Source organism: Octopus bimaculoides, chromosome 11, assembly GCF_046866305.1.
Source record: "Octopus bimaculoides isolate indiv1 chromosome 11, ASM4686630v1, whole genome shotgun sequence".
Classification (NCBI taxonomy): Eukaryota; Metazoa; Mollusca; class Cephalopoda; order Octopoda; family Octopodidae; genus Octopus; species Octopus bimaculoides.
The window spans coordinates 32,139,154-32,166,168 of NC_142938.1; the positions used below are offsets into that span (position 1 = coordinate 32,139,154).

The 27,015-nt window shown below is 38.8% G+C and overlaps 1 protein-coding gene across 4 annotated transcripts in view; it reads left to right on the forward strand.

The window, feature by feature from the left end:
• The first annotated feature begins 8,522 nt into the window (after positions 1–8,522).
• LOC106868367 (ADP-ribose glycohydrolase MACROD1) overlaps positions 8,523–27,015 on the forward strand; it is a 77,275-nt gene continuing 58,782 nt past the window's right edge. For 3 of the 4 annotated variants that reach the window (XM_052971675.2, XM_014913586.3, XM_089359776.1), the window contains exon 1: positions 8,592–9,271. In XM_052971675.2, the coding sequence (XP_052827635.2) occupies positions 8,995–9,271 (277 nt within the window). In that variant the 5' untranslated portion in view covers positions 8,592–8,994. Of the gene's footprint in view, positions 9,272–27,015 lie in introns of all 4 variants that reach the window. The other variant, XM_014913587.3, reaches the window with a different exon arrangement.

Sequence of the window (27,015 nt, forward strand, 5' to 3'; positions counted from 1 at the left end):
GAAGCATGTGAAGTACATATGAGCAAGGATACAATTAGTAGATCACTTCGTCATCATGATCTCTTTTGTTATTCTCCTAGAAAGATCTCATTGCTTAAGAAACGTCATATAAAAGCACATTTGGCCTTTGAAAAAATGAACCGACAATATATTGGGAAAACGTAGTATGGTTTGAGCTTTTTGGTAAAAATTTGATTAGCAAGGTTTGGAGAAAGAATGACACAGAATATGCCCAAAGAATACTATCCCTACAGTCAAATTTGGAGGTGGATCAATAATGGTATGGGCTTGTTTTTGCTCGTCATGTGTTGGAAGAATGGAAATAATCGAAGGAACAATGGATGGCAAAAAATATAGGGGGATTTTGGAGAGATGTTTAATACCTAGCCCTTGCTTCCAAAACTTGAAACAAGGATAGGCCTTTCCACAGGATAATGATTCAAAGCACACAACAAAGCTGACCAAGAATTGGATGAAAACAAATGGGATTAATGTTCTGGAATGGCTAAGTCAATCTCCAGACTTTAATCCAATCAAAAATTTGTGGAAAGAATTGAAACTCAGAGTTCAAAAAAGAAACCTGTGTAACTTGCAAGAATTGAAACGAACTTGTATAAAAGAATGGGAGGAAATAAGCCTCACCACATGTAAAAAATATTTAGGAGACTATTCAAAATGCCTGCAAGCTCTCCTCATCAACAAGGATTATACAACTAAAAATTGATTTGATTGTATAAATATGTTGTAAACTTTTGCATTTTCAATTTCAACTTTTTTCCACATAAAACTTTTTCCATTCATTATTTTGATTGTTGCATTGAATTTATTACAAAAAACTTCATAAATGGTGGAATTTTCACTAACCTGTGTCAACTCAATATATGTAAACTTGGATTTTTGACTGTGTTGTAAACTTTTGCAGGCAGGTCACTGCATATGTATGTGTTTATATATATATATATATATATATATATATATATACATAAAATATATATATATACATATATATATATATATATATATATATATATATATATATATATATATATATATATATACATATATATATACATAAAATGGGGAAGGCTGGTTTATGGGATTACCTTAGGTTTCCCGTCCATAAAGGGTTTAGCTTTATGGTGTATCATTAGATCCCAAAACTTGTTGGCCGAAAACTTAAAAATATAGAGGAGGAAAAGCATCACTCCTCAAAGATAACAATTGTGGATTATCTTCCTTTGCTATTGGCTATCGACTTCCGGCTGTGTCACCATCTTGTGGGCTCCAAAAAGCTAGCAGGAACCTCCTGAAATGTAAACATGGTCCAAAAATCTCCATTCTAGAGGTAAGGATGTTCCTTCGTTTCAGTGAATCCTTTCGGATTCTTGCCCGTTCAGCTATGCATAACTTGCAACGCTTCATCCTGTTGATGTAGGGATCTGGGTTCTTGAGGATTTTCCATGATATTGAGTATGGAATTCCTTCATCTCTTAGTTGCCAGATGTGGCTGGCCAGTGATGTTACGTATCTCCCTTCTGGAACTCTGCTGGAGGACCTGTAGTTGGAGAGATGTTGTATGAAAAAGTTTCCAGCTCATCCAGTGTATCTCTGTGGGCATGTGTTGTTGGCGCTGTATCTGTATCTGCTGGTGTTGTTGTTGCTGCCACTGACATCATTGTTGTTGGAGCTGGGACTGCTGGTGTCAGTGTCACTGGAGATGGAGGTGGTGGCCACTGCTGGTTATCGCAAAGGTGTTGTTGTTGTTATTGTGGTCCTTATCATTGGTGGGAGAGTTGCCATTGCTGCTAGAGGTGTCATCAGTTGTGGTTCCGCTGGTGTTTCTGCTAGGGCCACTGTCGCTGCTGTTGCCATTGTTGCTATTATTGTTGTTATTGTTGGTAGTGGCACTGGACCTGTTGTTACGGCTATAAGGGTTGTCAGGTTTGTTACTGCAGACGTTAGGGAAGCTGTTGGTAATGCTGCTGCAGATGGTGATGTTGCTGTTGTTGCTGTAGATGCTGTCAGGGGAACTGCCAATGCTGTCACTGGTGCTGTTATTGTTGCTAATGTTGTTAACTGTGGCGATGGTGGTGGCATTGTTAGTTTTGTTCTTGTATCTACGACTGATATTGCTTCTACCAGTGGTATTGCCAGGGTTTGCTCGTACTTCGGCTTCATAGATAACCCCTTTGGTCTCGCAGTGGCCTCCCACTAGGCATCTATTGTGGTCCCTGCATGAACATCCTGCCTCTTTGCCTCTTTCTGTGGCCTAGAGGCACTAACTAGGATGCTCTTAAGATTGGGGGCACAGCTAAACAAGACTCTAATGTTGTTCCTGTTGAAAATGGGCCCATACCTATGGGAGCTAGTGAAATGCTTATCTATTAATTTAGGGAATATTCTACCTATGGGCGTTTTTGTGTTAAGAGAGAAGAAAGGGGCAAACCAAATGGTATTTCTGTGGCACTTTCTTCTGTAGTTGTTGGGTTCCAGCATGTAGGAGATGTGGTCCCTAAATCCACTGGTAGCTAGAGCCTTATTATAGTACGGGGCCACTGCATCAAAAATCTCTTGGTTGGAGAAAAGTTTTGTGATCTTCTTATTAACACCCTTTACCAGGTTTTTGAACATGATGGGTCAATGAAAGGAGGCTATGTTGCTGTATGTTAGCCTCTCCTTTGGTTTGTAGTAGGGCCTGTATGTACCAGAGCCCAAGTCAAGTGTGATGTTTAAGAAGTCTGTGGTTGTGAGGTTGGTCGCTATGGTGATTTTTAATTCCATGGAGACAAGCATACTGATTAGATCTATTCTAAGTCTGTCTAGTGTATGTCCATTTGCCCTCCTAGAGATGGCCAGAGTGTCATCTCTGTAAAGGCCAAAGAGGACAGAAGGGAACTTATTCCTAAGGGTATCAAGGTTATACAACCCAATGAGGTCACATATGTCAGTGCTGTCAAAGGCCCCCGTCACTACATCAAAGGAGCCTCTGGGGTTGGATTGCTTGACCTATACCAAACCTTTGTTGAACAGCACTGCCTTTCTGGCATGCATAATGACTTCTATATCTCTGTTGCTAATGTCAGTGAATCTCCTTGCGAAAGAAAGTGCCTTGGCCAGTAGTCCTTTTGATATAGACGGGTAAAAGTTGACTACATCAAACTGGGTGAACCTTGCTCTGCCTCTTCCCTTGTTGGTGTTAAACCATGCAGTCACTTTGTTAGTGTTGCGCCACTATGTGCTTGCTCACCTGATCAAGATCAGATTTAGCTGGATTGATCAGACAGCATTTAGGGTTTGAGGCAAAGTTCAGTTTATGATATTTTATGGTTACGAAGGCATTTCTTTTAGCTAGGATCTCTATCCTATCTACTATCTCTAGTTTGTTAGCTAATTTTTTGACTTCACTGTTGATGTCATTATATGTGTGTGGGGAAGCTCGCCTATAATTTTGTGTGATATTATTTTCTAGTAGTCTTTCGTAATTGAGGGTGTCTATCCTATATGTTTTCTGAGTTTTTTAACAATCTAATGTCAGCCTGGAGCTTGTGTTGGAAGGAGGAAGAGGACTTACGGAATTTCAGCTTGGGAATGATGCCCAGTAGGTTCACCTCAATGGGTTCAAGGTCCTTTATTTTGGGTGGGTATTTCCTCAATTCCATAGTTGTTGCCATCCAGAGATGGTGTGATTAGGTCATGGTAGAATGCTTTCCACTTCATATGCCTGATTATGTCCATTATCTTTTCCAGCAGTATTTGGGTGTACAGCTCATTGGATGGCGTGGATATATATTTTAGTGGAGTAGCTGAGGTCAAATCATTCCATATTTATGAGAGTCCCATGATTTCTATAAATATGTACTAGCACAGCCTACTGGTCAGCTATTTAATATAAACCAGGTGGTCTCTGTAAAACACTCTGGCCAGGGAGTAAAAAACATAAATCCAAAAGAAGCACACTCTAAGATGTAGAGCAGTATATTAAAAATGGGGAAGGCCGGTTTTTGGGATTACTTTAGGTTTACTGTCCATAAACGGTTTAGCTTTATGGCATATTGTCAGATCTCAAAACCTGTTGGCCCAAGCCTTACTACAATATATATGTAGTGAAACTACCTCCCGCCATTAGATACAAACTACTATCGCCATTACATACAATCTTCTCATTTAAATATAAATAAATGCGAGCGTAGTAGAGAACCCATTCCTTGTCATCACGTGACTGATTATTATTCGAATCGGCAACCTCTTCGAACCTTTCCCGCCAGAACGCAAACTGACCAATCACGACCCCTAATAAGGTCACGTGATAGAGTAAAATTCTGAAGCCATCGGGAGCCCATAGTTTGTTATAAATAGCTTTAACTCATACCCCACAATTTGTCTCGGTCCAGTTTCTCTTTGAGAACTGTTCCGTGTACCACACGACAGCAGCAGCAGCCAGCGACCACTTCAGCAGCTTCGTCCAGCCACGATGACCTCCGCCGTCGCCACATCAGCAACAAGAGTCTACGACTACTATCCAGCATCATTGTCATGACCAACACGATTACTACCAAACAGCCTCTACACCACCAGCGTCAACACGACTTACTATGTACACCAAACCAAACCTCCGCGGCACATCTCTCTCTTCGATTCTGTTAGGTGACTCAGCTTCACCACGGTAAATAAACAGACAAGAGTTCTTAAACAGATGAAATCTAGGTTAGATGTGGTCAGTAGGGATAGCTAAAGAAAAACGCCTAGCTTAAGGGGGTATACATAGGATAAAACTACAATTAAATAGATAATGGATACAAATTAAAGAATTAAAATTTAAAAGGTAAATTAAAATTAAAATTGAATTTAAAAGTTAAATCTTTGATTTTTAATTTAACTTTTCACTTTTAAATTTTAATTCTTTAATTTGTATCCTTTAGTTTTATCCTATATATACCCCATTAAGCTAGGCATCTATTTTAGCTATCCCTACTGATCACACCTGACCTAGATTTCCTCCTCCACCAAAACCTTAATGCCTCACCTCTCACCCTGAATTAAAGAATAATACTAGCCTCTTATCTCTATCTTTATTCTTTTTATTTTTAATTTTGAATTTACTTTACTTTCGCTCTCATTCATCCCCCCCTCCCATTCCCGTCTTTTGTCTCTTTCTCCTTTCTCTTCTATCCACTCATTAACAACACACTTCTGTCTAACTTGATGTCTGTCTTTCTCGCTCTATATACCCACATGGACCATTTACATACGCATCATTCAAAATACTACCTGGATTTACCTGGGATTATACCTAAGGGCCTATTTTTTCACGGAAGTATGGATCAACCTCCATACCCTCTGGAAAAAGACAAACTGTGAACTTTATTCTCCTGTCTGTATTCTTCTATCTACTTTTAATCTTTATTCTTCTATTTTATTCCTTATAATCTGTGAATTTCCATGTCTAGAACTTTCATACATACTCACCTTGTCTGGAATACCCATACAAGTTAGTCAATCACTCGGGATATCCCGGAAACAGCTGTAAGACTTCAAATTCACCTTACCCTAATTAAATTATTATAAATGACTCGAGATACTTGTCCTACCTTGGTTTTTGTTGTCCTGTTCCTCTAATATGTACCTGCTAACACAGAAGCCTAATAAGGATCCTAAGCTCCAGCCTCAGCTGTATGAATTTGGAACCTAACAAGTGACCAATTATAGCACTTACTCAGTGTTTAGTTCACTGGTGATCTAAACAAATTGTTTAGATCACCAGTGAACTAAACCTCTCATATTCTTTATAAATATATATATATATATATATACACATATATACGACGGGCTTCTTTCAGTTTCCGTCAACCAAATCCACTCACAAGGCTTTGGTCAGCCCGAGGCTATAGTAGAAGACACTTGCCCAAGGTGCCATGCAGTGGGACTGAACCCGGAACCATATGGTTGGTAAGGAAGCTACTTACCACACAGCCACTCCTACGCCTATATATATATATATATATATATATATATATATATATATGTAGAAACATATATATATATATATATACATATATATGTAGAAACATACATACATGATGAGTTCAACTCGATTTTGAGCTATCCTAATTAATTGTTCTCTTAAACATGAGCAGCATGATGTTGCTTTTTAGTCCTACTAGAGACTTTCACTCTTTTGCACAGACATGGAAACAATGGTTGCCTCATGCAGCAGGGAGTTCAGGAAACTAATTGCCCACACTGACACATACCTTCATTCCATCACAAAATTTTTCATTGAGTACTTTATCATGGCCGTGGCCAGCCATCGTATAAAGATATAAAAATCATTCAGAAGTCATAGGTTCATAGGACCGGTTTCCCGGTTTCCATTCCCCACACTAGGCCATTGCCAGATTACTCATTTTTGTCAGATAAATGAACTGGAGCAATATGAAATGAAGTGTTTTATTCAAGAACATGTGTTGCCCTGTCCAGGAATCGAAACCACAATCTTATGATCATGAGTCCAACACCCTAACTATTAAGCCATGCGCCTCCACCCAGCCATTGTTTGCAACATGTAATAGGGATGTTAATAGACATACATACAAGTATAGTTTAAAATGTTGTGAACATTGCCCTTCCTCTCCTCATCAAGCCATAAGAAAATAAAAATAAACTACAACTTAGTGATTATGATATTAATCAGCATGCCTTCTTGCACAGGACTCAGTTAACTGCTTTTCTATGCAATAAAATATTATTACTGCTTCTTGTGAACAACTTAACTAGAAGTCAGCACCTCTCATGTACAATGTCTTCTTCCATTATGGTATAAAGGAATCAAATACTCTTTGATTGTTTCTATGTCTAGCTACAGTTACATGAACACTTGGAGAAAATTAACAATTAGTTTTTATTCTCTCAGGAAATAAATTGGTATTGTCAGGCAAGCATCAGCCAGGAAACTTGGAGTATCTGTTCCAGTTTTCTGTGTTCAGCTCGAGTCCACTCTAATACTTTTATTCCTTTCAGGATTAATAAATAAACTACTTGCCAAGCACTAGGATGGATTTCTTCTCTTAGGATCAGCTACATGAAAGTTCTAAGAAAGGAATGTAGACATTGTAACTCTATTGACCCTTTCACCAAGGGCCAAGAAAGGAGTGTACACATTTACCCATTTTACTAGGGGTCACAAAAGAAGTACATACATCATGGTCCCAGTTAGCTCTTTCACTGCTTACTGCTTTGTAGGCACAACAAAAAAGAAAATAGATATATATTTTCAAACTTATTTTTATGCTTTCATCATAGGAAAAAGGGTAGATGTTATGACCATCTCCCAGGGTCACAGAGACTGGTGGGCGGCAGGGCTGGCCCTAGGGTTGCTGGTGCTCTGGGTATGCTGAACTTCAGCATGTACAAACCGACGGTCATGGAAATATCCTTGTCTTTGTCACCCCCTCCCTGGTGCCCCGGGCGACTGCCCGAGTTGCCAGTACCTTGAGCTGGCCCTGGTGGGAAGGAGAGGAAGTTATATTTAGGACAAAGATCTACACATTTAGAACAGAGTGTATTCTATTAAAGGTGCTCAAGAACAAAGTAATGATGTTAAATTAGGGTGTCAACATAAGTGAACTCTGCTAAAAGTACCGAAAGATAAGGGGATGGTGTTAAACTGGGTGACAACAGAGTAGACTCTGCAAAAATATCCAAGGACAAGGGGTGGAGTGTTAGACTTTGTGGTAGAAGTCTGTCACACAAATAGGAATGGTCCTTTTGATGGGTTTCCACACAATCTCTGCCTTCCAAATTTCCCTTAGAAGGGAAATAAGATTATGGTAGGGGACACTCAAAGTGCTTATACAGAGGGATAAAATCATAAAACATGGCTTAGCCACAGCCATGTCAAGAATGAAATTAACAATGAATTAAAAGGGTGACTTTATTAATTTGTTGAAAGAACCACATCCTAATGTAGTACAATAAGTTATTGTAGAGTCTTTAAAGAGCTTAATTATCCCTGATCAGTCCTGATCAACAGCACAAGAGCTTAATTAGCTGTTGTTTTACCCCAAGTCAGCCTTGGCCAATCTCTGAGCTTATTTAGTTGTTTCCACCCAAGGCTAGCTCAGGTCAACCAAACCTTACTTTTGACATGAAGTGTATTGCTTCTACTTTTGGTTGCATGAGAGGAAATGTATATCAAAGAGAGAATAGATTTTTGAGTTTTGGTAGAGGAACAAAGTAGGTACGACCAGAGTTCAGCTGATAGTGAGCTAGAGTTAGGGTATGAGGTACAGGAGATTTAAAAAAACAGCATTAGTCTTTATTTGCCTCTTGGAAAATAAATACAATTTTGGGGATTAGAATTATATCAGTTGAATAAAGAAGTATAAGAAGGCTAAATAAAAAGTTCAGCTGAAAAAAATAAAGAAAAGAACAAATTAACATAACCATTCTTCTTACAATTGTCTAAAGGTCTGTGTATGTGTGCATGAGAGACAGCGATTGTGTCAAGGACATGTGCTTGTTAATATGTATTTCATCCTTCAAATGTGTCGACCTTAGCTGCACAAAACAAGGGAGACAACCGCTATGGCGCTGAGCTTCAATCGTTTCATAATTTGGTCAGAGGCGACAATCCGTCGTCATTCCATTTATTATCGAACAGCCACAAACTGGACATATCAACAGCTGCAGCTTTGCCCGGTTTCTGCTATATCGAGAACCAATCTAGCGACACCATTCAGGTTATATTGCGACCATATAAATTGTTGTTCACGTCTAGACCTGCTTGCTGTGGCTGAACATAACACATCTCCCTGGGAAGCACCATTACCTCCCGACACTGAAATATTATGTCATAAATTATTCAGTCATAGACAAACTGTGACGCTAAACCACAGACATTTATTGAAGTGGTTAACTTTCAGGTTTTACCGTTTTCTGTGTGTTTTACCATTAAAAGTCAGTGGTAATTGTGTAAAACGTAGAAACGAAGCCAACATGTCGGAAAGTTCATCGAAACCAACCAGTGCCGCTAATCCTTCAACTCCGACTAAAGTTGCTGGTAACAACGATAAGGACATGGTCGATTCTTTAGGGGCAGTCGATGACAACCTTCATTCAGGTACCAATAACTCCTGCAAGAAGAAGAAAAGCACTGCCGGCGATAATGAACAACAGCAACATCTGATGAGCCGTGAAGATGCTGGTGCCAACCCTGGTTATGGCAACAACAACAACGACAAGCCGATGGCGGGAAACCCCTCCGACAAGACCAGTTAAGTGTTTTAAACCTATTTCTCGCTTCTATTAGCCTTTATGCTATTATTTCTTCCCCTACGACCAGATGAAGTGCTACCGTATTATTTCTTTAGGAAATATTTGGGAAAAGAATTCATGCGGCTTCGTTACCGTCAGCGTTTATTGTTTTTACAAACAAATAATATAGGATTATACTTATCAGGGTTGTTTCTGGTTAACCTGTATTCCTGCAATGACTATCCCATTGCTTAGGTGTATCTAGAACTAATATTTAACGTATTCTTTTTTGAAGACGGCAGGGAGTGAATTGAAGATTTGGTTGCTATTTTTAGCAAGTCCAAAAGTCAGCCATGCTGAACCTTAGTCCCCCTGACGTTCATTAAATACCTTGGTTTTTATTTTAGACATCCTAATACAACTTCACAATTTATATATAACCTCATCACGATTTAGATATAATCACACCACGATTTAGATATATCTTCACCACTACTTACGTATACTGGCATGAGTTGGATTGTTTAACAGGATCTGCAGGCTGTCAAACAGCATCATGCCCCCATCGTCTTTCTGGAAAGGTTTCTACAGCTAGATGCGCTTCCTAACGCCAACCACTTTACAGCGTGTGCTGAGTATTTTTTTTTTTTTTCATTTTGTAACATCATTTCTAGTGAGGTCGGCATGCATTCTACAAGACTAAGATCCCTGTCTGTATCTGAGTGGGTCTACAGTATACAAGGAGGCAGCTTTATGCTATGGATAAGGGGTGAAATTGTGAGAGAAGAGGTCAGAACACAACAGGTTTTTTGATGTAGGGGAGCTACGCTGTTACTCAAAAGAGGATGAAAGTTACTAAGTGTAGCTGGAGTAGACCTTGAGATACGATGTGAGTGGCTACAGGAGAATAAATGTCGGTGGATAGAGGTCGTGTTTGAGAGTGAGGGATGGTTTGAGATAAGGTGAATCTAATGCATAACAAGTGTTGAATGATGATAAGTAGGGAAGAGTGAGAACTGGAGAGGTTTAAGTGGGAATGAGTGACCACTGAAAGATATGGGGAAGGTAGGGAAGAGGAGATGACTAGTAATGTTGAAAAAGGTGTGAGGCAGGCGAAGGGCATGAGAATAATAATAGTGATACAGTCCACTGGCAGGATGAGAGAATGGGAGAAAAGGAGAGCGATGACATGGTTGGGTTGGTTGTAAGAGTGTGATCTATTTGTAGGGAAATGGAGAGGTTTTTGGAGGTGGGTAGTTAGTGTAAAATGTCAGTTGCAGATGACAGTATTAAGAACGAAAGATGGATAACAAATGAAATGGTTGCAGGTAGTAAGAAGGGTAAGTGATATTAGGAAAAAGGTGGTGTAATATACAGTTCTGTTCACTTTTAATTATAGCAGCAAAACTGTGTAATTATAATGATGATTGGTAGTGGAAATTGGGCAAGAGGCCCAGTTGTGCACATTGTTCTTCCAGAATTTTGCTCAGTCATACTTTGCCATCTTCTCTGTGAGGTTCATGTCCCTAAGATCAACCTTTACCACTTTTTCCCCATGCTCTTTCACAGGCTCCATCCACATTGTAGCCAGAACTTCTTTATACAGCTCTCCTCATCCTTACGCATCACATATCCATACCAGCACAGTCTTCTTTCTTGCACACTACATCTGATTCCTCTTGTGCCTAGTTTTTCTCTCAATGCATTTGTACTGTGTTATTTATGTAAATTTACATTGCACATCCAGCAAGCATGCTAGCTTCATTTCTTCCCAGTCTCCTCAATCCCTCTGCATTCAAGGCCCACGTCTCACTGCCATGCAGCATCTCAATTCTAACATAAGTGTGTCATAAAATCTGTCCTTCATTCTGAGAGAAAGGACATTTGTTGCTAGTAGTGGTTGTAATTCTCTAAATTTTTCCAACCCATTTTTAACCTGGCTGTTATACTTAAGGAGCAACCACCTCTCATGCTAATTGCATCTAGATAACAAGAACTATCAATAACTTCTAGCGAGCCTTCTGGGCATTTAAGTGAATCTATTTCCATATCACATACTGCTCCAATGCATCTATCACCCGAAGTCTACTTTCTCTGTTATGTTTCACTTTACTTATGTGTCTATCATACATTGGGTATAGTGTATGATTTTACTCCTTCCTTCTCTCTGAAACAAGGCCATTTTCCTGAAGACACCAGAGTCCTATCTTCATCCCCTACTTACTAAAACCTTAGTCTTTGCTAAATTTACCATGAGGCCTCTTGATTTTAGGTTTAGCTCTCACATCCAGAATTTGCTTTCTAATTAACCTATAGAGTCAACTATGAGAACTAGATCAGCAGCATATAGGAGTTCTCAAGGACATCCAGTCTTAAACTCTTCTATGATGGCCTGTAAGACTATGATGACTAGGAGAGGACTGAACTTGGATGGACTCTTACCCTCACCTTAAATTTGTCATTGTAATCATTGTTGACTCTCATTTTTACTCACTGCATCTTTGTAAATAGCTTGAACAACCCTTACAAGCCTCTATTTTAATAAACTACTCCACAATTAAACATAACCTCGCCACATCTACATGAATATAAATACAGGCGTGTATAGTTAGAAATCTACCCCCATCAAAAACTGTCTACACAGTCTTACCTTAAAGATGCTTCCATTGTTTTTTTACCTTTTACTTGTTTCAGTCATTGAACTGTGACTATACTGGGACATCACCTTAAAGGATTTCATCAAGGAAATCAACCCCAGTACTAATTTTTTTTTTAAAGTCTAGTACTTATTCTATTAGTCTCTTATGCCAAACTACTAAAATATAGGGACAAACAAACCAATAACAATTGTCAAGTGATGACTGGGAGACAATCACAAAGACATACACACACACACACACACACACATATATACATATAAGACAGGCTTCCACATAGTTTCTGCCTACCAAATTTACTCACAAAGTATTGATTGATTCAAGACTGTAACAGAAGACACTTGCTGTGCAATGAGACTGAACCCAAAGCTACATGGTTGCAAAGCAAGCTTCTTAACCACACAGCCATGCTTGTGCCTACAATATACAAACAAAGCCAAAATGTTTTTTTTATTCTGAAAGTTTTAAATATTTTCCAATTTGCAGGATATTTCTACTTCCAAGATTTGAACTCAAAATCTTTGTTTTATATTTCTATTTAAATTAATTTAAAATTCCCCCACACATTAACATTAGATTACCTATATTTCCCTCAGTTTAAGATTGCTTCTCTATTTCAAACAGCAAAATTTATATTATCTGAAGAGAGACCTCTAAATGAAACTGTGATGTTTCATTTAAATGTTTAATACATTTTCATCACCTCCCTCTGATGTGAACAAACATATCACTGTTTAGTGCCAGTTTAGCCTTGATCAAACAGATTCATGTTCAAAAGACATTCCAGCCATTACCATTGCTTATTTTATTCAAATGTACTGTCTAGAAAGTATATTATCCAAAGCATCTTTTATAACAGTTTTATCTGGTATGAGGGAGATTTGGTTGCTATTTCCAGCATGGTGAGCAACTATTAAGATTTAAAACAAGTCCTGTAGTTAAAAAATTTTTTTGCTCTTATTGATTCTATTCAAAATTTCCTTGGTTACCAAATATACCACTCTTGTTTTATTAATATTTTTTTGTTTTTATATTTTAAAATGTGATGACACACTTCACATTGGAAAAATGGATTTCCAATGCAGCCAAGGAGATTTGCCAAATCAATGAGGTTGTTTGAAATTTACATTAACATATACTTATATAAAGATCTTTATAAAGCAGTTACTACAAGGAATATATATTTAATGACTACTACAAAGATATTACTGTGGTTTGTTTAGTCAGTTTGATATGGCCCCAGTAGCCCTCCTTATGCAGGTGCTCATACAGCAATACATGGGTATATGTTCTGTGGAACATATTGTTAATTTATATTTAATTTAGCAACCTTGGTAATTTTAATTTCATGACATTCCATCACATCATCTAATTAATATTGTATGGTCTACTTGTAGAAACGTGTTAACATCACAACAGGATGTCTAGATATCTTAAGTGTTCTCTCCATTATGTATTCATCCATTAGTGAATTAGTAGGGGAAAAGAAGTTTACCAAGTTCTATTGAAAATATATCATCTGGATATGACACATCCTCATTATCTTCAATAACATTCTAATAAACAGGGACCTCTCCAGGGATTCAATAATTATTAATTTTAACCCCAGGTCAGTATACAGATGGTTTCCAGTCCTCTATGTCAGCTAACTTTTTCTCAACTACTACTGTAGTATCTATGCTCGCCAACACTGTTCACCAATGCATCAAGACATACCTGAAGAAAGAGATATAAAAAAATCATCACATTTATCTTGAATACCCTGCATATGTATGTGTGTGCATCTGTATATATATATATAAACATTATCAATCACATTATCAATCACATATACTTTGTGGCTTAACATCATACACCCAAACAGGATTGGAGCTTAATCATTTTGCCAGCTCATAACTTATATGCATGTAATGTGTAAACTATGCGCAAGTATGCAAGTTATATGTGCATTTGCATACTATATGCATATAAATTGGGGACTGGAAAAATGACTCCACTCCAATCCTGTTTAGGTATGTGATGTTGATAAACCACAAAAATGGTGAAACATTGATGCCCATCACCCCTACTTGGGATTAATGGTCAGCTATCTTGCTTCTCCATGACTTGCTGCCTTACATACAACTCACTATTCATGACTTTCAGATGCTTTAATACCTGGCACTTGCAGAGAGTATTCTCCACCAAGTCAAATTTGCAATCTTTCTCCTCTGATGTACAATTTGCAAATTGTACATCTTTCTCTGATGTACAATTTGCAATCTTTCTCCTCTGATGTACAATTTAGAATCTTTCTCCTCTGTTGTACAATTTAGAATCTTTCTCCTCTGTTGTACAATTTACAATCTTTCTCCTCTGATGTACAATTTGCAATCTTTCTCCTCTGATGTACAATTTGCAATCTTTCTCCTCTGATGTACAATTTGCAATCTTTCTCCTCTGATGTACAATTTGCAATCTTTCGCCTCTGATGTACAATTTGCAATCTTTCTCCTCTGATGTACAATTTGCAATCTTTCTCCTCTGATGTATAATTTGCAATCTTTCTCCTCTGATGTACAATTTGCAATCTTTCTCCTCTGATGTACAATTTGCAATCTTTCTCCTCTGATGTACAATTTGCAATCTTTCTTCTCTGATGTACAATTTGCAATCTTTCTCCTCTGATGTACAATTTGCAATCTTTCTCCTCTGATGTACAATTTGCAATCTTTCTCCTCTGATGTACAATTTACAATCTTTCTCCTCTGATGTACAATTTGCAATCTTTCTCCTCTGATGTACAATTTGCAATCTTTCTCCTCTGATGTACAATTTACAATCTTTCTCCTCTGATGTACAATTTGCAATCTTTCTCTTCTGATGTACAATTCACAATCTTTCTCCTCTGATGTACAATTTGCAATCTTTCTCCTCTGATGTACAATTTGCAATCTTTCTCCCGTGATATACAATTTGCAATCTTTCTCCTCTGATGTACAATTTGCAATCTTGCTCCTCTGATGTACAATTTGCAATCTTGCTCCTCTGATGTACAATTTACAATCTTTGTCCTCTGATGTACAATTTGCAATCTTTGTCTTCTGATGTACAATTTGCAATCTTTCTCCTCTGATGTACAATTTGCAATCTTTCTCCTCTGATGTACAATTTGCAATCTTTCTCCTCTGATGTACAATTTGCAATCTTTCTCCTCTGATGTACAATTTGCAATCTTTGTCCTGTGATGTACAATTTGCAATCTTTCTCCTCTGATGTACAATTTGCAATCTTTCTCCTCTGATGTACAATTTGCAATCTTTCTCCTCTGATGTACAATTTGCAATCTTTCTCCTCTGATGTACAATTTGCAATCTTTCTCCTCTGATGTACAATTTGCAATCTTTCTCCTCTGATGTACAATTTGCAATCTTTCTCCTCTGATGTACAATTTGCAATCTTTCTCCTCTGATGTACAATTTGCAATCTTTCTCCTCTGATGTACAATTTGCAATCTTTCTCCTCTGATGTACAATTTGCAATCTTTCTCCTCTGATGTACAATTTGCAATCTTTCTCCTCTGATGTACAATTTGCAATCTTTCTCCTCTGATGTACAATTTGCAATCTTTCTCCTCTGATGTACAATTTGCAATCTTTCTCCTCTGATGTACAATTTGCAAATTGTACATCTTTCTCTGATGTACAATTTGCAATCTTTTTCCTCTGATGTGCAATTTGCAATCGATCTCCTCTGATGTACAATTTAGAATCTTTCTCCTCTGTTGTACAATTTACAATCTTTCTCCTCTGATGTACAATTTGCAATCTTTCTCCTCTGATGTACAATTTGCAATCTTTCTCCTCTGATGTACAATTTGCAATCTTTCTCCTCTGATGTACAATTTGCAATCTTTCTCCTCTGATGTACAATTTGCAATCTTTCTCCTCTGATGTACAATTTGCAATCTTTCTCCTCTGATGTACAATTTGCAATCTTTCTCCTCTGATGTACAATTTGGAATCTTTCTCCTCTGATGTACAATTTGCAATCTTTGTCCTCTGATGTACAATTTGCAATCTTTCTCCTCTAATGTACAATTTGCAATCTTTCTCCTCTGATGTACAATTTGCAATCTTTCTCCTCTGATGTACAATTTACAATCTTTCTCCTCTGATGTACAATTTACAATCTTTCTCCTCTGATGTACAATTTACAATCTTTCTCCTCTGATGTACAATTTGCAATCTTTCTCCTCTGATGTACAATTTGCAATCTTTCTCCTCTGATGTACAATTTGCAATCTTTCTCCTCTGATGTACAATTCCCAATCTTTCTCCTCTGATGTACAATTCCCAATCTTTCTCCTCTGATGTACAATTTACTATCTTCCTCCTCTGATGTACAATTCGCAATCTTTCTCCTCTGATGTACAATTTGCAATCTTTCTCCTCTGATGTACAATTTGCAATCTTTCCTCTCTGTTGTACAATTTATAATCTTTCTCCTCTGTTGTACAATTTATAATCTTTCTCCTCTGTTGTACAATTTATAATCTTTCTCCTCTGATGTACAATTTGCAATCTTTCTCCTCTGATGTACAATTTGCAATCTTTCTCCTCTGATGTACAATTTGCAATCTTTCTCCTCTGATGTACAATTTGCAATCTTTCTCCTCTGATGTACAATTTGCAATCTTTCTCCTCTGATGTACAATTTGCAATCTTTCTCCTCTGATGTACAATTTGCAATCTTTCTCCTCTGATGTACAATTTGCAATCTTTCTCCTCTGATGTACAATTTGCAATCTTTCTCCTCTGATGTACAATTTGCAATCTTTCTCCTCTGATGTACAATTTGCAATCTTTCTCCTCTGATGTACAATTTGCAATCTTTCTCCTCTGATGTACAATTTGCAATCTTTCTCCTCTGATGTACAATTTGCAATCTTTCTCCTCTGATGTACAATTTGCAATCTTTCTCCTCTGATGTACAATTTGCAATCTTTCTCCTCTGATGTACAATTTGCAATCTTTCTCCTCTGATGTACAATTTGCAATCTTTCTCCTCTGATGTACAATTTGCAATCTTTTGCCTTTGACATACAATTTGCAATCTTTCTCCTCTGATGTACAATTTGCAATCTTTCTCCTCTGATGTACAATTTGCAATCTTTCTCCTCTGATGTACAATTTGCAATCTTTCTCCTCTGATGTACAATTTGCAATCTTTCTCCTTTGATGTACAATTTGCAATCTTTCTCCTCTGATGTACAATTCGCAATCTTTCTCCTCTGATGTACAATTCGCAATCTTTCTCCTCTGATGTACAATTTACAATCTTTCTCCTCTGATGTACAATTTACAATCTTTCTCCTCTGATGTACAATTTACTATCTTTCTCCTCTGATGTACAATTTGCAATCTTTCTCCTCTGATGTACAATTTACAATCTTTCTCCTCTGATGTACAATTTACAATCTTTCTCCTCTGATGTACAATTTGCAATCTTTCTCCTTTGATGCACAATTTGCAATCTTTCTCCTCTGATGTACAATTTGCAATCTTTCTCCTCTGATGTACAATTTGCAATCTTTCTCCTCTGATGTACAATTTGCAATCTTTCTCCTCTGATGTACAATTTGCAATCTTTCTCCTCTGATGTACAATTTGCAATCTTTCTCCTCTGATGTACAATTTGCAATCTTTCTCCTCTGATGTACAATTTACTATCTTCCTCCTCTGATGTACAATTCGCAATCTTTCTCCTCTGATGTACAATTTGCAATCTTTCTCCTCTGATGTACAATTTGCAATCTTTCTCCTCTGTTGTACAATTTATAATCTTTCTCCTCTGATGTACAATTTGCAATCTTTCTCCTCTGATGTACAATTTGCAATCTTTCTCCTCTGATGTACAATTTGCAATCTTTCTCCTCTGATGTACAATTTGCAATCTTTTGCCTTTGACATACAATTTGCAATCTTTTGCCTTTGACATACAATTTGCAATCTTTCTCCTCTGATGTACAATTTGCAATCTTTCTCCTCTGATGTACAATTTGCAATCTTTCTCCTCTGATGTACAATTTGCAATCTTTCTCCTCTGATGTACAATTTGCAATCTTTCTCCTCTGATGTACAATTTGCAATCTTTCTCCTCTGATGTACAATTTGCAATCTTTCTCCTCTGATGTACAATTTGCAATCTTTCTCCTCTGATGTACAATTTGCAATCTTTCTCCTCTGATGTACAATTTGCAATCTTTCTCCTCTGATGTACAATTTGCAATCTTTCTCCTCTGATGTACAATTTGCAATCTTTCTCCTCTGATGTACAATTTGCAATCTTTCTCCTCTGATGTACAATTTGCAATCTTTCTCCTCTGATGTACAATTTGCAATCTTTCTCCTCTGATGTACAATTTGCAATCTTTCTCCTCTGATGTACAATTTGCAATCTTTCTCCTCTGATGTACAATTTGCAATCTTTCTCCTCTGATGTACAATTTGCAATCTTTCTCCTCTGATGTACAATTTGCAATCTTTCTCCTCTGATGTACAATTTGCAATCTTTCTCCTCTGATGTACAATTTGCAATCTTTCTCCTCTGATGTACAATTTGCAATCTTTCTCCTCTGATGTACAATTTGCAATCTTCCTCCTCTGATGTACAATTTGCAATCTTTCTCCTCTGATGTACAATTTGCAATCTTTCTCCTCTGATGTACAATTTGCAATCTTTCTCCTCTGATGTACAATTTGCAATCTTTTTCCTCTGATGTACAATTTGCAATCTTTTTCCTCTGATGTACAATTTGCAATCTTTCTCCTCTGATGTACAATTTGCAATCTTTTTCCTCTGATGTACAATTTGCAATCTTTTCCCTCTGATGTACAATTTGCAATCTTTCTCCTCTGATGTACAATTTGCAATCTTTCTCCTCTGATGTACAATTTGCAATCTTTTGCCTTTGACATACAATTTGCAATCTTTCTCCTCTGATGTACAATTTGCAATCTTTGTCCTCTGATGTACAATTTGCAATCTTTCTCCTCTGATGTACAATTTGCAATCTTTCTCCTCTGATGTACAATTTGCAATCTTTCTCCTCTGATGTACAATTTGCAATCTTTCTCCTCTGATGTACAATTTGCAATCTTTCTCCTCTGATGTACAATTTGCAATCTTTCTCCTCTGATGTACAATTTGCAATCTTTCTCCTCTGATGTACAATTTGCAATCTTTCTCCTCTGATATACAATTTGCAATCTTTCTCCTCTGATGTACAATTTGCAATCTTTCTCCTCTGATGTACAATTTGCAATCTTTCTCCTCTGATGTACAATTTGCAATCTTTCTCCTCTGATGTACAATTTGCAATCTTTCTCCTCTGATTTACAATTTGCAATCTTTCTCCTCTGATGTACAAGGATCCTTTAAATGGTCATAGATTTAGGGACACCCTAATTGAGAAGTTTAAGGAGAAAGAGGAGGCACGACAGTCTTGTAACATAGAGAGTAACTGGGAGTTCCTGTGGGACAGCTTGCTGAGTGCCACAGACTAAATCTATGGCTGCTGCAAAGTCTGAACCAGATCTAGGGTGATGTGGTGGAACAGTGTTGTAGACAAGGCCATTAGAGCAAAGAAACAATCCTAGAAGGATTGGAAGAATAGTGGTAGCAAAGAACTATATCGTGTAGCTAGGAGGGAGGCTAGAAGACAGGTATACTTAACCAGGGGAGAAGCAGAAAGGAGGAAGTTTGCTAACGTATTGTAACTTGAGGACCAGAGGCTTGAAGTGTTTTAGATTGCAAGACAGTGTGTGAGGGAAAATCATGTTGTGGTAGGAGAGAAATGTGTTCGCAGGATGATGGCTCACTTGCAATTAGTAATTCTGCAAAAAAGGAGGCTTGAAAGTGCCATTATGAAAGGTTGCTAAATGTAGAGAATGCATGGGAGAAGAGAAACCTGCCTAATGTGGACCCACTATCTGATTGACTGTAGCTTAGGGGATAAACCAATTATGGATACGAAGACAGGAAAAGCCGAGATTCCATCAAGAATCACTTAGAATATTTAGCAGAGTGGGATATGACCTGGTCACCCATATAGTTAATCAGGCTGTCCATGAGAGAGTTGTACACGTTGATTGGTGCAGCAGCATTATAGTCACCTGCAACAAAGGTAAGGATAAGAGGTGTGAAAAAGACATGTACAGGGATGCTGTCAGTAAGGAAAGAGTTACCAATGAGTATAGCAAGGAATTTAGTGTATAAGTAGGAGTCCACCAGGGATCAGTTCTTAGCTGCCTCATGTTTATCATCATCCTCCGGGGGAATCTGAAACTGGTTGCCCTTGGGAGCTCATCTATGCCAATGACCTTGTTCTTATTACTGAGACTAGTTGCCTTTGGGAGGTCCTCTGTGCCAATGACCTTGTTCTTATACAATATATATTTATGAAAAAAACAACAGACGAGGACAGGTGGTGTAAACAACAAAAGGATGTATTAGTTTAACGCTCGGGAATAGAGAAAGTCTTCAACGTTTTGAGCTACGCTCTTTAACAGAAAGAATAAGGAGTAAACAAGGAGAAAAACACGGAGAAAAAAAATTGAATGTTGTGGTCAGCGATCTATCATGGCGACTGCCGGACAGAAAGTTCGCACAGGAGAGCTAAGAAAAAGGGGAGATAACAAAAGGGGAAAGAAGCAGTGATCCAAATACGAGAAGCTGTGTGTGTGTGTGTGTGTGTGTGAGAGAATGCTGGTGATCTTAACATATGTATGTGTGTATGTAGGTGTGAAAAAATGGGGAAGGGAGAAATGAGTTGGTCAGTTGTAGTGTGTGCTTGGTGATGTGAGGGTGTTGGGAGGTGGCGAAGGCGGGGGAGGCGAGAGTGGGGCAAGCATGGGTGGAGTAGGGGTATGTGGGTAGGCAGAGGTTGGGGTGGGTGTAAGGAATTGGATGGGGTGGGGTGGGAAGGTAGAGTAGGAGTGTGTTGGGTGAGATGAGCTTATGAGGGAGGGTTGACAGTGAAGGGGGAAGGGAAGGTGGATATAAGAGAGGGGGAAGGTGGGTATGGGAGGAGGGAGGAAGAGAGTAAGAGAGAGAGAAGAGAGAAAGTAGGGGTGAAGAGAAGTACAGAGAAGTAGGAGTCGGAGCAGGAGGGGAGAGGTGGGTGGTAGGAGATAGGAGGGAGGGAGGAGGGGGTTAGATGAAGAGGGGAAGGGAGTTGAGCCCATGTGGCCCCTGTGCATGAACAATCCAAACACAGACAGGTGTTGCTGCAAGGAGTGACCAGCAGAGCGGAAATGGTGTGATACCGGGGTGTCATTGCAAATGTTGATATCTCGGAGGTGTTCCGCGAATCGGTCAGCCAGGCGGTGCCCCGTTTGTCCGATGTACAGAGAATGGCAGAGAGAGTAGGAGATGCAATTGATGATGTTGGTAGAAGTGCAGGTGAAGGAGTCGGTGATGGATGCTGGTGAGGAGGGTGGTGTTGGAGAGGTAAGGGCAAGTGCGGCAGCGTGGGCGGGGGCAAGAGAACGAGGGAGGTTGGGTTGGGGAAGAAGCTGTGGACCAAGAGGTCTCGTAGGTTATGGGCTCGTTTGAAGGAGGGGAGGGGTCGATTAGGGATGATGTGGGAGGTGGAGGCGCCGGAAAGCTCGGAGAATGGTGCATTGGAGGGGTAGGGTGGTGGAATGGTAGGTGAGGGGAAAAGGGAAGCGGGAAACGGCAGGGCAGGTTCGGGGAAGAGAGCAGATGCACTGTCCACGGAAGTGCTCTGGCAAGGGCGGTGTGGATGGTGGTGGGGGGATATCCATGTAGGCTAAAGTGGCGAGCCATGAGTTGAGACTGAGTCTCAAAGTCATGGCTGTCACTACAGAGCCTGCGTAGACAGAGGAATTGGGAATAGGGGATGGAAAGCTTGGTGTGTTTAGGGTGGGAGGAGGAGAAGTTAAGATAAGAGTGTGAGTCTGTGTGTTTGTAGTGGATGGAGGTGCTAAGAGTGGAGTGATAGATGCTGACCGAAATGTCAAGAAAGGGGACAGGTGTCAGAGATAGTGCAGGAGAAGTGGACACACACACATTATATATATATATATATATATATATATATATATATATATATATATATACACACATACACATTATACATATATATATATATATATATATATATATATATATATATATATATAAGAATAAGAATAGCCTGGGCAAAGTTCAGAGAGCTCTTACCTCTGCTGGTGACAAAGGGTCTCTCTCTCAGAGTAAAAGGCAGACTGTATGACGCATGTGTACGAACAGCTATGCTTCATGGCAGTGAATCATGGGCCGTGACTGCTGAAGACATGCGTAGGCTCGCAAGGAATGAATCCAGTATGCTCCGATGGATGAGTAATGTCAGTATGCATACTAGACAGAGTGTAAGTACCTTAAGAGAAAAGTTGAACTTAAGAAGCATCAGTTCTGGTGTGCAAGAGAGACGATTGCACTGGTATGGTCATGTGGCGAGAATGGATGAGGATAGGTGTGTGAAAAAGTGCCACTCCCTAGCAGTTGAAGGAACCTGTGGAAGAGGTAGGCCCAAGAAGACCTGAGATGAGGTGGTGAGGCACGACCTTCCAACAGTGGGCCTCACTGAGGCGATGACTTCTGACCGAGACCTTTGGAAATATGCTGTGAACTGCACAACCAATTTCATTCAATTTTACACATGCCTTACTTAGTCTTAATGCGAGCCCAGAGCAATATCATGTCTCCTGCACTATTGCAGTATTACGTGTCAAAAGTGAAACAATTACATCTCTCTATTGTAATGTCAGATATTTTCACTTTAATAATTTCACTGTAATACTGAAACTATTAAAGTGAAACTATTATTATACAGGCATACATATATACATACTTACATATATATTTATCTATACCTATTGTAAAACTGAGTTTGTGTGTGTGTGTTGCATCTATAGAAATCCATACCTTACAAGATAGCAATCTGGGAGTCACACCATGGTCGAAAATGCCCGGAATCGGCCATTTGCTTGTTTTTTTGGTTGCTTCCTAACACGTGAATTTTTGCATTAAAAATAATTTTAAACCATAAATTCTAACAATTTTCAAGTTGCCACCATTTGCAAACATGAGTTAAGTCCCCTTCTAGCGATGGTGCAAAGAGAGAGAGCGAGAGAGATAACAGATTTTACTGCTCCGTTTATCCACAACTAATTTCCATATTTGCTGAATCCGTTGCTCTACTCATACCGACATATAGCTGGTCGTGCGTGAACATGGGAGACAGCAGTAGTTACCAGAGCAAAAATCCTCAGTGTTCACTGTACACACAGTCCTTCGCAAACAATCAGCTATTATTTTGTAAACAATGTTACGAAACTTCATGTTTTTGAATTATATATATACACATATATATATGCTTTCGGTGCAAATGGTTTTCTTGTACGATGCCGTATCTTACAATCCTGTAAATAATAATAATAATGGTATTTTTATATAACATTAAAGTTTATGGTGTTCACCGTGCAATGACTAAGCAAAATAGTCTAATAATGAGGCATATAAGCACTCGACAGAAAAAAGGCTTTCCTATCCGTGTGTGCAGGTACCAAAATATTCATGTTAGCAAAGGGATGTGGGTTCGCGTCCCACGCAGATGGGAAAGCCTTCTTTTTTCTGTCGAGGGCTTATATGCTCCGTTAGTACACTATTTTCGTTAGTCATTGCACGGTGAACAGCATAAGCTTTAAGCTTTTATAAAAATACCATTATTATTATTTACAGGATTGTAAAATACAACACCCTATAATAAAGCCGTTCGCACCGAAAGCATATATATATATATATATATATATATGCTTGCTATAGCCTCAGGATGAACAAAATCTGGAGTGGATTTCTTACTCGGAAACTGAAAGAGGACTGTCGTATATATGTGTATATTTGTATATGTGTGTGCCTGTATCTTGGGTTTGTACCCCCACCATTGCTTCACAACTCATGTTGCTGTGTGTACATTCCCATAACTTAGTGGTTTGGTAATAGCCACTGACACAATGAGTACTAGGCTTACAAAGAATAAATCCTGTGGTTGATTTCTTCAACCTACAGCGGTGCTCCACCATGGCCACAGTCACATGACAGAAACAAGTAAAGCAATAAAATCTATGCCATTTTCATCCCGGGCAAGGCCGGGTATCTCTGCTAGTAATAGGTAGGTGGCACTCCGTCGATTACGATGTCGAGGGTTCCAGTTGATCCGATCAACGGAACAGCCTGCTCGTAAAATTAACGTGCAAGTGGCTGAGTTCTCCACAGACACGTGTACCCTTAACTTAGTTCTCGGGGATATTCAGCGTGACACAAATTGTGACAAGGCTGGCCCTTTAAAATACAGGTACGACAGAAACAGGAAGAAAGAGTGAGAGAAAGCTGTGTCGAAAGAGTACAGCAGGGTTCTCCAGTATCCCCTGCTGGAGCCTCGTGGAGCTTTATGGGTTTTTGCTCAATAAACACTCACAACGCCCGGTCTGGGAATCGAAATTGCGAGTCCGCTGCCCTAACCACTGGGCCATTGCACCTCCACTCTGCTAGTAATATATATATATTATGTATGTATGTATGTATGTATGTATATATATATATATATACACACATATATATATATATATATATATATATATATGTGTGTATGTATGTATACATCTGCACAAATGTATATATATATATATATATATAGATGTGTGTGTGTATGTATATATATATATATATATATATATATATATGTAATGCAAGAGAGTTAGGGGTTGAGGATTCAACCCACTAAGGGATAGTATCTATCCAATATACTGCTGGGAGGGTACCCAATTATTGTTACACTAATGTTATATCAAGTGCAATAAGTGGGTGCGGGTAAAAGGAGGTTATTTTACCCTAAATTTATAAAGCAATAAGAAAATGGAGGAGAATATGCGGTATCCATCGACTTGCAGACAGTGCATTCCGTCTATATTAGTATATACACTCCATCTATATAAGTATATAGTGAAATGAAGGGATGTGTGCGTGTGTATGTATATGTGTATATATACATATATGTACGCGTATATATATATAGATATAAATATATATAGCACGCGCGCGCGCGTGTGTATGTATGCATGCGCGCCCTAACCCTCTTGACCGGTTGGTGTCTATCCAACTGCAGCTCAGCCTTGATAGTTTAAAACAATAGTTGTCCAATTAGATGAGAGGAATTAACTGTATAAATTACCCCTCCCGAAATAGCAGCAGAATCTCTAATACCCACTACTGGAATGACCTGATCTTCACCACAGGAAGAATAATGGAGTACCTCATAACAAAGTTCAAAAAGTTGGCATATTATTATTATTATTATTATTGTTGTTGTTGTTGTTGTTGTTGTTGCTGTTGCTGTTGCTGCTGCTGTTGTTATTATCATCATCATTATTATTATTATTACTATTAGAGTATCAATAACTCTTCTAGAAATAACTTCCACATAGACCCATCCACCACATACAGAATGCACCCAACGAATTTTAACATATAAACAGCTTTCAAAACGCAACGAATATCGTTCATACCAGGGATCATGTATGTATGGGAATATTTGTGTATGCATATATGTATATTTCCCCCTCACATGTGGTGGCAGTGACTGTTGACGTACATCTGGACACATATATGTACTCATCTATCTATGCTTTTGTATCCATAGATATCTACTTATGGTTATATACGCAGGCACAGGCATGTGTATTGGAGTGTTTAAAACTATTTATATGGTCTTATATACTGTTTGTAGGCTTTTTATGTGCCTTATATTTTTATATTTTCATTTTTCATTTATTTAAAAAAAATTTTTACTTTATTTTTATTTTTTATTTTATATTTGTATTGAATTTTGTAAATCTCTGAAGAGGCCCAGCGAATCATGCATGTACCCCCATTACATCATTTTCATCTGCTAACTACTCTGGCGCACAGGTGCTATAGAGATAGAATGGGGCATGCCAATGCTAGGCTGAAACAGCTGTAAGTTTCTGTATATTCTCCAATTGGTAAATGTACTTTATATTTGTAACCTTAATTGTTAATATGACATGGTATGTCAAAAGGATCTGTATATTGTGGTTTTTGTCATTTTAGTTATAAAATAAACAAATTAATCAACGGAATACACTGTCTGCAAGTCGATGGATACCGCATATTCTCCTCCATTTTCTTATTGCTGAGGTGGGTGCGCTGAAAGTGTAGCTGCTAGAATAAGAATAACCTGGGCAAAGTTCAGAGAGCTCTTACCTCTGCTGGCGACAAAGGGACTCTCACTCAGGGTAAAAGGCAGACTGTATGACGCATGTGTACGAACAGCCATGTAATGTCAGTGTGCATACCCGACAGAGTAAGTATCTTGAGAGAAAAGCTGAACATAAGAACATCAGTTGTGGTGTACAAGAGAGACGATTGCGCTGGTATGGACATGTGAGAATGGATGAGGATAGCTGCATGAAAAAGTGCCACACCCTAACAGTTGAGGGGAGCCCGTGGAAGAGGTAGGCCCAGGAAGGCCTGGGCTGAGGTGGTGAGGCAAGACCTTCGAACATTGGGCCTCACCGAGGCGATGACTTCTGACCGAGACCTTTGGAAATATGCTGTGCGTGAGAAGACCCGGCAAGCCAAGTGAGACCTAAATTCAAGGCATCTGCCAGGGCTGTAGCCAGCCCACTTATGCATACCTTTCCTACATTGGACACTAAACTCTGCTTGCGAAGACTTTTTGAGGCAAGTGAAATCAAACTAAATTCGACGACTGGCACCCGTGCCAACGTCGTCTCCTTCATTGGACACGAAACTCAGCTTGCGAAGACTTATTGGGGCAAGCGAAAGCGAAATCGGGATAGCACCTGTGCCCAGCGTCGCCTTTCTGGCACTTGTGCCCGTGACATGTGTAAGGATTTTCAAGCGAGATCGCTGCCAGTGCCCCTGGACTGGCTCTTGTGTGGGTGGCACATAAAATACACCATTTTGAGCGTGGCCGTTGCCAGTACTGCCTGACTGGCCGGTGGCACGTAAAAGCACC